This window comes from Alnus glutinosa, chromosome 9 (genome assembly GCF_958979055.1).
Source record: "Alnus glutinosa chromosome 9, dhAlnGlut1.1, whole genome shotgun sequence".
NCBI classification, from domain to species: Eukaryota; Viridiplantae; Streptophyta; class Magnoliopsida; order Fagales; family Betulaceae; genus Alnus; species Alnus glutinosa.
In genome coordinates this window covers 3121922-3135991 of record NC_084894.1, presented here as the reverse complement: position 1 = coordinate 3135991, position 14070 = coordinate 3121922, and the positions used below count along the sequence as shown (strand labels likewise).

The following is a 14070-nucleotide window of genomic DNA, read 5'->3' as shown; positions in this document are numbered from 1 at the left end:
CACAATGTATTAATTTAGAATTAACCTCATTAAAACTACTTTTAAATTCTTGGAGTTGCATATGTCTTTCACTTTTATATTAAATTTCCAATTGCATTATGATTTACTTAGGAAAATCTATTTGGTTAACTAGTACTTGGAACGGTTTTTAGTGTTTGAGAAGTGAAAATTGCTTTCTAAAAGTTTTCCAAACACGCGAAATATATCTTTTTCCTGAATTAAAAACATAGAATAATTTTCAAAAATATTATTTTCATATTCTCTAAAAACGTATGTGGTTTTTCTTTAAAAAAGACTATCAAAAAATAGTTTTTGAAAGCACATTGAGTAGTTCTTTTTTGCATTATAGATTTACAGCTTTCTATTTTTATGGATGTATCATATACAGTTGCCTCAAAAGTAGGAGAAATTACTCGATCTGTAAATCGGCAACTTCCTATTTCTTACTTTTTATTGATGAAACAAATAGAATATACCATTCTATAAAGCTATAAAGCTTTTAAAACGATTGACAATTGATCTCCTAATCTTAGTCTAATCTAATACCAGACTAGTCCCTCTGCTATGGCCTACTGTACACTTGAGTCATGTCATTAAATTCAACATTTAAGTATTTTAACTAAAAAATCTCCTTTCCTTTAGTGAACATATATATATATATATATATATATGGAGTGTTAGAAAAACACCCAAAATTACACACTCATTACATATCCCCTCATATATTTAGAGGCTACTCTATCGATATGCTTGCATTGTCCATCTAGACTATTCTAGGCAGAAGTACATGATTCATTTAGAGGCTACTCTATCGATAAGAGCCCACTACCCTCAAACTTAGATTATAGATTAGTGACAGGTTTTGATGGCCAATCTTTGGCCTCACCTAGTCAATGCATTGGCATTGTTCTTATTAGCCACCAATGTAGCAGCAGAAGACAAGCTACAACCACCACCATTATTCCCATCCCCATTTCCACTACCTAAGCCTCCCCCACCATCTCAATCACCTCCTCTTACATCACGTAATCTTCTACCGCCATTCTCATTCCCATTCCCAATTCCACTACCTAGGCCTCCACACCACAGGCGTCCCCCACCACCACCACCACCCCAATCTCCATCACCTCCCCCACCATCTCCGTCACCACCACCACCATCTCCATCACCTCCGCCTCCTCCCAAGAGGTCACCTCCTCCTCCTCCCAAAAAGTCACCTCCCCCACCATCTCCGTCACCACCACCACCACCATCTCCGTCACCTCCTCCTCCACCATCTCCGTTACCTCCGCCTCCACCCAAGAAGTCACCTCCTCCTCCTCCCAAGAAGTCACCTCCCCCACCATCTCCGTCACCTCCTCCCCCACCATTTCCGTCACCACCACCACCACCACCATCTCCGTCACCTCCTCCTCCACCATCTCCGTCACCTCCGCCTCCTCCCAAGAAGTCACCTCCTCCTACTCCCAAGAAGTCACCTCCCCCACCATCTCCGTCACCACCACCACCACCACCATCTCCTTCACCTCCTCCTCCACCATCTCCGTCACCTCCGCCTCCTCCCAAGAAGTCACCTCCTCCTCCTCCTCCTTCTCCCAAGAGGTCACCTCCTTCTCCACCCAAGAAGTCACCTCCCCCACCACTTTCATCACCTCCTCCTCCTTCGAACAAGAAGCCGCCACCACCTCCCAATTAATGTTGACTAAAACAAACATTTTCCGTACTAAGTTGTGTAAGTATATCGTATTGAAGCACTTTATCTAATATGCCTAGTCCCTTTTTTTTTTTTTTTTTTTTTTTTTTTGGCAGCTAATAAAGTCATAAAATGAATAATTGGTGCTGAAGTAATCAGATGCCATCGTCGGGGACTGGTTTACTACTACTGTTCAATGCCAAACAATGCAACCTACTTGAGACAAGTGGGCATATATAATATACAATGAACGACATACATGATGCCATGCAGCTCATGTGCAAAATATGATTTTATTCTCTTGAGTTGAGATATAATAAATTTGTGATTCCTATAACTGGACCTACTTGTTCATCCATGCACGTATGCTTAAGTGTCTTTTATTTTTTTGTAATCGAATCATGTTCGTCCTTTCCATTTGTGGTTAAGCCGTTGTCTTTCACATTTTCACTTACTTTTCTATTTTACCAAAAGTAATGTGACATACCTTTATTCCACAAAACTAATATAGGAATATCTACTAACCATTTTATATATATTAACAATGGTTAATTCAATGGCTATTAGACCCTACCAAGTCAGCTTAATTTTTGAGATATTCATAACATATTTATGTAGCATGTAGCATTACTCTTTAAGTCACAAACTCTAAAAAATTACTATAAAAAAACCGGTGATTAGTGTCGTTTTAGAAAAAATGACTCTAAATTCTGCATTAACAACGTTTTCGTTAAATGTCGTAAAATTAGTGTCACTCTTACTTAAAAAACGCTAATTAAGAAATAATTTTCGTTATTTGATAAATAATGCCGTTAGATTATCAACGTTTATACATAAACGACGCTAATCTAGGAATTTTTTCATCGTTTTGCTTGAAAGAATTGTAACCAACGCTAATGTAGAAATATTTGACGTCACTTCCACAGTAACGACGTTGAATATCGTTTTTTCCACAGTAACGACGTCATATCTCATTGTTTCCGCACATCACTATTAGGAAATATACCCTATTTTTCAAGACTCGGGAGATGCGAAAAATAAGTAGAAAACAAAAAAAAACAATCACTCAAGCCACCAAGATTTAAGTGGTTCCCACAATGCAAGGCCATCTACTGGTGAGCCAATTTGCTGAAATATCTTAAAATGAGTCCCAATAGCCTCACCAATTTGGTGAGTGAATAGTACTTGTCAACAATAGTGAGCACTGTTCACTAACCAAAATAATAAAAAACTATTAACATTTTATCTTTCTTCATTTTCTTGTTCTTTTTTTTTTCTCCAAAAAAAAAAAAAAAAAAAAAAAAAAATTCTCTCACGCATCACATTCACTCACACACAGCCTCCCTCTCGGTCTATCATCTCCCTTATGCTCACCTCCAAGCTTTTTCCTCCATTTTCTTGGTCTCTCCCCTATCACCAAGCACGACGCCGTCAAGTCTCGTCGTCACCGTTCATCGAGTTCCATGCCGTCATCGTCCGTCGAGTCTCATCGGTACCTCTATATCCCTCTCCCCCTCTGGTTTGGCCGATAAATGTGATGGTGATCTTGGGTTGTAGTTTTTTATTTATGATTTGGGTTGTCCTGAATGGTGGGTTGGATTCTGTGTTTCTGAGAATGGTGAGTTTGGGTAAGGATTTCTCCTTAAATGCCGATTTTAGATTTGGAGTCACGGATATGGTTGTTTTTTATTTTTCTATTTCTGATATGGTTTTTGAGATGGGTTTTGAATGGATTTTCGATTTCCTTAAATGGTTGAGTTGTATTGTGGTCTTTTGGTTGCGTTCAGACATCTCTGTTTTTGGATATGCAGCTATATGTTGGAAGAACCAACATTGACACTGAATTATATTGAGTTGCCCTTTTCACTTAATAATTTCATCCCAATTCCTAATATATAGCTCACAAGATATTGCACTTATTATATATGTAGAAGAAACCATATTCTCCCCTAAAATGAGCTAGAAAAAAATAATTGCTCATAGGTTTCCTCCATAACATTACATAGAACACACTTGGCCCACTGGCAATCTCAAGGTTGACTAGCTTCTCTAAAGGTTCTGATCAATTTCCTCCACATAGCAAGCCACATAATAAATAAAAAATTAATGATATATACCACGTCAATACCCCACCATGCTTATGTGGCATTGTCAGTCTATCATTTGATTTTTATTTTTTATTTTTATAAAGTTGATTCAATAGTGAATTGACAGTGTCAAATCAACATACTGAAACATTAGTGGAATATTAATGTGGTACATAACATTACTCATCAATAAATGGAGCCAAACAACCTTGTGTCAAGCCACCATAGGCTCAATGCAAATACAATCCCAAGGACTCCTAATAAAAAAGGAGCCCAAGGTCCCCCCGGCCCTGCCCCTTCCCAAAAAAAAAAAAAAAAACTGCCTTCAAATTTGTTAAATATTTTAGGTTTTTATTTTTTATTTTTTATTTATTTATTTATTTATTTATTTATTTTTTTGTGTACTTTAGCCCTTAAAATGAAACAAAGTAAATGTTGTCCAGCCCCATAAAGTTAAAATTTTGGTGATGCATGTCCCTACTTGCATGCATAGGAAGACTTAACCCAGACATCTCTATGATCAACTCTATATATATATTCTCCAAGACGCCTCAAAAATTCATTCAAATCAGTTTGGAGGAATTTCCTCCAAGATGTTAGAGTGGTGGCTGTTAGAAAGACCATCTGCTTGTTGTTTTAATTATAAGACCCATTTAACATTCACTTTTAAACATGTTTAGCTTGTCATTGACAAACAATCACATAACCCAGTAAATAGTTATGTGATTATGTTCTGAAAAATCAAAAACACACATGGATGATCTTCTCAATTGTCACTTTAACGGTTTTGAAATATATATATAATTCCTTTAATATATAAGATGTTTGGAGGAAAGCTTTGTGCAAGGAGACATGAACATTAATTATTTAGGCCTTATACTGCATACCAAGAGTACTACGTATATATTAGGAATTAGGATCCTTTATAATTTTAAGGAAATTTTAAATTTTCAAATTATATGAATTTTCACTGTTTTTTACATTGAACGGCGTGAAAAATACTACATATTAAAGATATGACAATTATCGAGGCAAAACAAAAAAAAAAAAAAAATTCAAAAGGCTAGCTTTTTCTTCACTTTTGAAGAGATGCTTTTTCTTTACTAAACTAAAAGATTGTGTTTTTGCTCAATGCTTTTATACAACATAAAGTATAAAAACCTAATAAAAATATACTCAATCCTCATTGTTACATTTTTAATATGAAGCATTTTTCATGCCGTTTGATGCATGAAACGATCTAAATTTACATAATTTGAAAATCTACAATTCTATGGAAATTGTAAGGAATCCTAATCCATATACCAAACAGCCATTTTTTATTTATTTATTATTTTTTTTTTATCTATCTGATTCACACAAATAAGCTAGCTTGAAAAGCGATCTATAATGAATATCATGCATGTGCTTTTGGATAGTTTATTAGGTACTCAATGATGCTGTTCTAAAGCAAAATCCTTTCCCTTCACTCTCTTGCAACTTGGAGATGATATCAATCCCATTAGTTTAATGAAAAACTGAGGCATGATACCCATATATAAGGTGGATCCTCTATTTTTTTGACATATCATAGGAATTTATCCTTGCTGTGTTTATTTGTTCCATTGAGGGTGTATTATTTGTACAAGGAGGTTAATTAATATTTCTATGCTATATGAATAACTAATGGTTATATCTTACTTTTATGCAGTAATGCTAATGGGTTCTTTAGTTCATGGTATAAGAAAAGTACATAAATACACGCTTCTGGAGTATCTTTGTACTTTTCTTGTTACTGGAGGAGTATCTACATTCGCACTCTTAAAGCTAAAGGTAGTGATTATACCTATGAGAAAAACAACTATTTTTTTTTCCTTCATAAATTTTTTCGTGCTTCTTTACCAAAAATAATGTTACATACTACATAAATATTCTATAATACCGATATAGGAATATCTACTAACCATTTTATATATATTAACAATGGTTAATTCAATGGCTGCTAGACCCTAGATACCATATCAGCTTCGTGAGATATTCATAGTATATTTGTATGGCATGTAGAATTACTCTTTATGTAATTGCCACGAACTCTAAAAAATCACTATGAAAAAACCGGTGATTAGGGTTGTTTTAGAAAAACGATGCTAAATTCTGCATTAACGACGTTTTTGTTAAATGTCGTAAAATTAGCGTCACTCTTATGTAAAAAACGCTAATTAAGAAATAATTTTCATCGTTTGATAAATAATGCTGTTAGATTATCATCGTTTTTACATAAACGACGCTAATCTAGGAATTTATTATCATCGTTTTGTTTCAAAAGAATCGTAACCAACGCTAATGTAGAAGTATTTGACATCACTTCCATAGTAACGACGTCGAATATCGTCTTTTCCACAGTAAAGACGTCATATCTCGTCGTTTCCGCACATCACTATTAGGAAATATACCTTATTTTTCAAGAAGTTTGAGATGGAAAAAAAAAAGAAGAAAGAAAAAAAAAATAACAAGCACACATGACATCAAGATTTAAGTGGTTCTCTCAATGTGAAGTACATCAACTGGTGAGCCAATTTGCTGAAATCTCTCAAAGAGTCCCTGTTGCCTCACCAATTTGGTGAGTGAACCGTACTCACCAATAATAGTAAGCACTGTTCACTCACCAAAACAATAAAAAACTATTAACATTTTATTTCTCTTCATTTTTTTTTTTTTTTTTTTTTTTTTTTTTTTTTTTTAATTTCTCTCACGCATCATATTCACTCACGCACAGCCTTCCTCTTGGTCTATCACCTCCCCTGTGCTCACCTCCAAGCTTCTTCCTCCATCTTCTCGGTCTCTCCCTTGTCACCAAGCACAACGCCGTCAAGTCTTGCTATCACCGTTCATCGAGTTCCATGCCGTCATCGTCCGTCGAGTCTCATTAGTACCTCTCTCTCCCTCTCCCTTTTAGCTGCTTTGGCCGACAAATGGGATGGTGATCTTGGATTGGAGTTTTTTATTTATGATTTGGGTTGTCTTGAATGGTGGGTTGGATTCTGTGTTTCTAAGAATGGTGATTTTGGGTAAGGATTTCTTCTTAAATGCCGATTTTGGGTTTGGGTTTTGGGTCACGGATATGGGCGTTTTTTATTTTTCTATTTTTGAGATTGTTTTTGGGATGAGTTTTGAATAGGTTTTCGATTTCCTTAAATGGTTGAGTTGTATTGTGGTCTTGTGGCTGCATTTAGAAATATGTGTTTTGGATATGCAGCTATATGTTGGAAGAACCAACATTGACAATGAATTATATTGAGTTGCCCTTTTCACTTAATAATTTCCTCCCAATTCCTAAAATATAGCTCACAAGATATTGCACTTATTATGTAGGAGAAACCATATTCTCCCCTAAAAGGAGCAAGAAAAAAATATTGGGCAATTAATCTCAACGTCGACTAGCTTATCCAAAGGTTCTGATCAATTTCCTCCACATAGCAAGCCACATAATAAATAAAGAGTAATGTTATATACTACACCAATATCTTACTATGTTGATATATATTGCACTGTTAGTCCATCATTTGATTTATTTATTTTAGCAATGTTAATTCAATATTGAATTGACAGTGTCACATCTACATACTGGACTATTAGTGGAATATTGATGTGGGTACATAACATTACACATCAATAAATTCCTACGAATCATCCAGCGAAGCCAAACGACTGCAAACAAATCCTTTCCTTTTTAAATGAAACGAAAATGAGCCGATTAGTGAAAAAAGTATAGGACAAATTGTTCAAAAATTTAAAATGACAATTTTACCGTTGATTATTATACCGACCGGCTTTCCCAAACAACCTTGTATCAAGCTACCATAGGGCAGAGGCAAATACAATCCCAAGGACTCCTAATAAAAAAGGAGCCCTTGCCATGACCAGTGACGGTCCCAAGGTCCCCCCCCCCCCACCCAGCCTCTTCAAAAAAAAAAAAAAAAAATTGCCTTGAAATATGTTAAATATTTTAGGTTTTACTTTATTATTATTAGTATTTAATTTTTTTACTTTAGCCCTTTAAAGAAACAAAAATCAATGTTGTCCAACCCCATAAAGTTAAATTTTTGGTGATGTCCCTACTATCACGTACAATGAAAAAGAAAAAAAAAAAAGAAAAAAGAAAAAAAAAACACTGTGCTATGTATAATTAAGTCTATTTATTAGCTGTCGCAATCATATAGATTAATTGCCATTAATATTTGATATCTAGTGGCAGTTGTATCCATTGTAATTGTCCTACGTGACAAATAATAGATGTTAATATTCGTCCGGTATATACTACAAATGAAGATTCTTTACAATTTTAAAGATATTTCAAATTATTAAATTTTATGAATTTCGGCCATTTTTTATATCGAATGATATGAAAAATACTACTTGTTAAAGATGTGACATATTATCGAAGAAAAATATATATATATATATTCAAAAAGCTTTTTCTTTACTTTTGAAGAGATGTTTTCTCTTTACTAAATCAAAAGAAAGTTTTTTGCTTAAAGCTTTTATACGATATTAAGTATAAGAGCCTAATAAAAATATGTCCAATTTTTATTGTTAATTAGGTCAATTAATTAAAGCTTTCATTAACAACGACGTACATTAAGGGGAGGGCATGTATGCATGTTGCTCTAGAAGTACATTAATGTCGCAGATATAGTTAGGAATCTTATCTTCCATTTGTCACTGCTTGCTCCAATTTCTTCACGTAGTAAATTAAATGATATCTTCTTCAAACATAAGATTAATTTTATTTATTTTTTATTTTTTAAGATGAACAATTTTGAAGAAGAGAATTATAAAATTAGCATCTTAAGCTAGAATTAAGTAGCTGGGTAACATTTTCTTAACTTTTTTAAGGCCTCCATGTGAAGATTAATTACAAATAAAATATAAATAGAGAAATAGCGGAAGCAATAGAAAATGAGACAAGAGAATTTTAAGGTAATTTGGTGTTAGACACCTACATTCATCATTAAAAATTACTATAATAACCGGCCCCAATTATCTATAAGGAAAAAGGTGGTAGGTTAAGACAATATAAATAACTAATCAAATTGCTAGAATTTGATTACAATCACACATACAAGAAATAACCTAATAAGAAAAATATAAATCTAATATAATAAACCTAGATTCTAACACTCTTGATGAAACACCATAGTCAAGGCATTAAAAGACTTGGTTTAGGGTGGAGTTAGCAAGTCTCGGGCTGGGAGGGGCAATTCATACGGAGTAGCACCTTAGGCTCGGCCGACCCTAATAGAAAGGACAACCAGCTAGCGTAGCCATATATATATATATATATATATATATATATATATATAGATCTTCCAATGTACGTAACATAGATATTTTGAATTACAATTATAATCAAACTTAAGAAGCTAGCCTTCCCATGTATAGATCTTTCAATGTAACAACATAGATATTTTAAATACAATTATAATCTAACTTAAGTTACGTACGGAGCACGAAATGACTGTGATTTTCAGTAATTTTTTTTTTTTTTTTTAAATTGTTAACAACTTAGACAGCAATTGTGAGAGTTCATAGGGACTCACCTATCAAAATAAATTTTAGGTTGCTCAACCACCTATCCGGACATGCAGATTTCATAGAGGTTCGCCCGCATTGTTGGCGATCTCTATCCAACACAGAAGGCCTTAGAAATAGGCATTTAGCCTTTCAGGTGCCTATGAGGTACTCTTTTTTCTGTCTTTGCCAATTGTACATGGCAAATTATGTTGCAAGCAAACCAAATGAGAGAGAGTACATGTAAAATAAAGGGATAAATTAACTATGATAGAATATCACCACATAAATATTGATAGAAGATCGTAGAGGTGCAAATGAATTAGTCTGTTTGACAACTCGTTCGATACCCGCTTGTTTAAACTCGATGCTTGACAACAAAAATTATATTGTGACTAGAGAAATCTACTTGATTATTAAGTGACACATACCCGACTCACTTGATGAGACTCAATTAAAGCTAGCGAGCCTAACGTGTATAAAGCTCAACTCAACTCGCTCGCTTGACTCAATCAAGGCCAGCTAGTTTAACTCATATTATAAATATGTTGTAACATATTTAAGTATATAACTAAGTCTGCTAATTAATGTGTTAGTATATGTTAACTATAGTTATAACAATAGTATATAATATTATGACATATGGACATATGGTTAAGTTGTCAATTGACTGATTTAATAGTTAATTAGTACATAGTTATATTGAATAGTTAGCATATAAGTACATAAAAGTATACATAAACATCATATATTACACATCATACATAGTTGACTATAGTTATGTACTATACTTATACTATATATAGTTAATTAGTTATATATATATATATAGTATAATATTAGACTAATTATTTGCTAATATTATACTTATTTATGATGATGCCTATTTGAGCCGCGCTCGAGTTTGTCGAATACTCAGCTCAGCCGGCTCAGCTTGAATGACATTTTCAACAAGCTCGAGCTTGGATAAACATTTCATAGCTCGACTCTAAATACATTTTATACACGTGATTCTAAATACTCAACTATCATACTTCTTTCATTCTACTGTGCTGATGTTAAAATGCCTATCAGCTCTTGAATTTTTATTATTTTTTAACAAAGACTGATGAAAACTGCCACATTAGTTCAGTAAAATGAGAGTGAGATATGAGTTGAATATGTAACATTACTCAGAGTATTAAAATCTTGGTGTCTCAAGAGCTGGTGATGAATTTTGGGATTTGTAAGATGGATTTGGACTAACCCTTTATGTATATTGTGAGCTTTTGTACCATTTGCTAACTCTGAAATAAATTAATAATTAATTAAAAATGATTAATTTCTTCTGCACTGCTGATATCAGTAGGTTAATTAATTATTTAACCTTGTTATGTTTTATGTTTCCAACTATTAGGTAGTGGCCGGTGTTCCATTAATTAATGTCTTGTATTTTATGCAGACCACAGAGAAATCTAAAGTGGAAAATGAGTAGGATGCCGAAGGTAAATGCATGCACTTAACCATTCTAAAGGGCTCAATCCCATGGAAAAAAGGTCCACGTTCTCCTACAGCAATAACCAAAGAAAGAGACGTGACAAGAGATCGATGGAAATGAGATTACAACAAATAAATAATTGAGGCCAAAATGTTAGCTTGAAATATGAGGTTTCTACTAGGGGACAATATAATTTGCTCTCCACTTGCTCTCAATAATTTGAAGAATGTTCTAAGAATTGGTATCAAAGCCATATATAGTTAGCCTCGAGTGTCTTGGTTTAACACATTTGGTTTGGCTCCTGGTAAAAGAGTGTGATGGCTCTTGATCAAGAATGTGTAGGTAACACTCTTGGCCTAATTTATAAAGGCAAAGTGAGGGGAGAGATTACTTGTGAGTGTTCTGTCCCGCTGGGCAATATTGTCCCACATTGGGAAAGTATAAAGAAAAAAAGTAGTATGTTAATATACCTAAATGAACCCAAGCCCATATCTTAGACTTTTGGGCTAGAAGTGGTGGCCTAATATGTATATATATCAAGTACTTACTCTTGTTTGACTCTCTTGGTACTTCTTTCCCTAACAATGATATTCCCATAATCAATCATTTCTTTATTTAACCAAAATCCTCATTGTAGTTTGCTTATCAATTACCAATTATGCATTTAGAATAATCTTTTAAGCCCAAAACAAATTGCATAGGACATAATTTGCATACTTGCATCAACATAATTTTCTGCCTTACCATATTGAGAGACAATTTAATTGAATAAACAATAGGCTTTTGCCCATAATAGTCTTATGTGCAGAAGTTTTGACAGAGATTTTCAAAGATTTTGCTATTCGAATAGTTAACAATTTCGACAATAAATGTGATAATAGCTTAAAAGTGCTTATTTTCCTATTAAAATAAGTATTGTCATACTTTATTATGATTTAATTATTGCATTTTACATTTAATTGTGAAATATTATTTAATTATAAATCTTGAGCTTAAATGATATATTAATGCAAGAGTTTGTGCTTTGTAGGAATCACAAAAGAAATAAAAAGAAAGATGATGAAAAGAAGAGGAGTTCCTATTTAATTAAAAGAAGTCCTTGAAAAAGAAGACAATAAGTGGACCCAGAAGAGAACTCTTACCTGTGTGAAGAGTGAAGACTCCTACTTGCATAAAAGGTATAATGTAATTAGTGATCCAAATAAAAAAAAGACCTTTGAATAAAGAAAAAAATGAGCTGGATCAAATACGGCTGCACACACGATAATTGAGGGAAAAATAAGAAGATGAGATGTTTTTCTTTATAAAAAGGAGCACAACTCTGGAAGAAAGAAGGCGATGTTCAACATTTTATCAACTTTTCTTTGTTTTTATTTTCTTCTTAGTTTATTTTATTTTACTAGCATAATGTTTAGGACTTTGATGATGAAATATATTTTCATAGTCATATGTAGCTACATCTCTAGCTAATTATATATTAATCTTTCTGAATGCAAAGGGCATAAACATCATGTCACCAAGCACACATTTGGGATCGCAACATTATGCCTACTTCTTGGTTATTGTCAAATAGGTATATTTGGATAAAATAGTGCTTACGTTTGGATTGGAGTTTTTTATCAACTTGCTACAGTATTCAGGGTTTGTGATAGAATACAATTTTTTAATGTGCTTAACCGCCTTGCTTAATCAAGCTATGGCTCAATGTATTTATAGCAAACGTATAACTGAATTACAAACAGAATAACAATACCTATAGAGTTGCACTAGAACTTTTCAGCTTATCTTAGATAGCTATGATATTTGAATGTGCGTATATAAACTGAATATGAGATATATGATAATTCAAATATCAGTTAGTAATCTATCTAGTGCTATTGTTTAAATTCAAATGTTGTTGATGAGAGTTATCCTTAATATGCCCCCTCAAGCTCGGAGGGAGTGAAACAACTCTAAGCTTGTCCCTTAGTGTTGAAAATCTCAAAGAAGACAGTGGCTAGGTGAAGACGTTTGGAACTTGGTCTTTAGGGGTGATGAACTAAATGTTAAGGAATTTGGAAGCTACCATTTCACGAACAAAGTGAAAATCAGCTACATGCCTGGTGCGAGCATAAAAGACCGGATTTGAGGAGAGGTAGGTTGCACCAATATTGTCACACCATAACACGGGAGGCACACGAACTGAGATGCCGAGTTCTGTCAATAAAGATTGCAACCATGTGAGCACGGCAGCAGCATTTGCTAAGGCTTTATACTCTGCCTCAGTGTTTGATCTTGCAACAGTAGCTTGCTTTTTGCAGCTCCAAGAAATAAGATTTCTGCCTAAATAGACACAATAGCCTCCAGTGGACCATCGGTCATCCCAGGAACCAACCCAATCCGCATCAGAGAATGCTTGCAATGAAGAAGGAGGAAATTGTGGAATGCGTAACCCAAAGTTGACTGTCTGTTTAAGATACTGCAAGAAATGCTTAGTAGTTTGCCAATGTGGTAACAATGGTTTTTGCATAAATTGAGAGAGACGATTTACAGTGAAGCCAATGTCTGGTCTTGTAAGTTGCAGATATTGGAAAGCACTAATTGTACTTTGGTAAAGAGTAGGGTCATCAAAAATTTCACCATCAATTGCACATAAGTGAATTGAGGTTGCCATGGGAGTGCTAATAGTCTTGGCATCAGTCATTTTTGTGCGGTGCAGTATGTCCAGAATATACCAGCGTTGAGAAAGGATGATTCCATCTGACTCCTTGGACACTTCAATACCCAAGAAAAAATTCAAATCATCGAGTTGCTTGATTGCAAATTCTGATTCCATTAGGTTTAGCAATTCAGTAATTGCTTCTGGCTTAGAACTTGTGATGATAATATCATCTACATATATTAGAATATATGTTATGAAATTTGCAGATTTGAATATAAATAAAGACGAATCTGATTGAGAAGCCGTAAAACCAAATTCAATAAGCTTTGAGCATAATCGAGAGAACCACGTACGTGAGGCTTGTTTTAAACCATATATAGCCTTTTGTAGACGACAAACATAGTCAGGAAATTGGGGATGAGAAAATCACAGGGGTTGAGACATATATACTTCTTCAGATAACAATCCATGTAAAAATGCATTCTAGATGTCTATTTGTTTTATAGCTAACCAAAGGAGAGAGCAATGGAGAGGACCAAACGTATCGTGGTGGGTTTGATTACCGGGCTGTAGGTCTCTGAATAATCAACACCTGCTTGTTGATGGAATCCCTTGGCGACTA

The 14070-nt window shown here is 34.1% G+C and overlaps 1 protein-coding gene across 1 annotated transcript; it reads left to right on the top strand.

The window, feature by feature from the left end:
- Window positions 1-865: 865 nt before the first annotated feature.
- LOC133877696 (vegetative cell wall protein gp1-like) lies at window positions 866-1696 on the top strand. The gene has a single exon (XM_062316076.1). The coding sequence runs from the start codon at window positions 866-868 to the stop codon at window positions 1694-1696; it is 831 nt and encodes a 276-aa protein (XP_062172060.1).
- Window positions 1697-14070: the final 12374 nt, after the last annotated feature.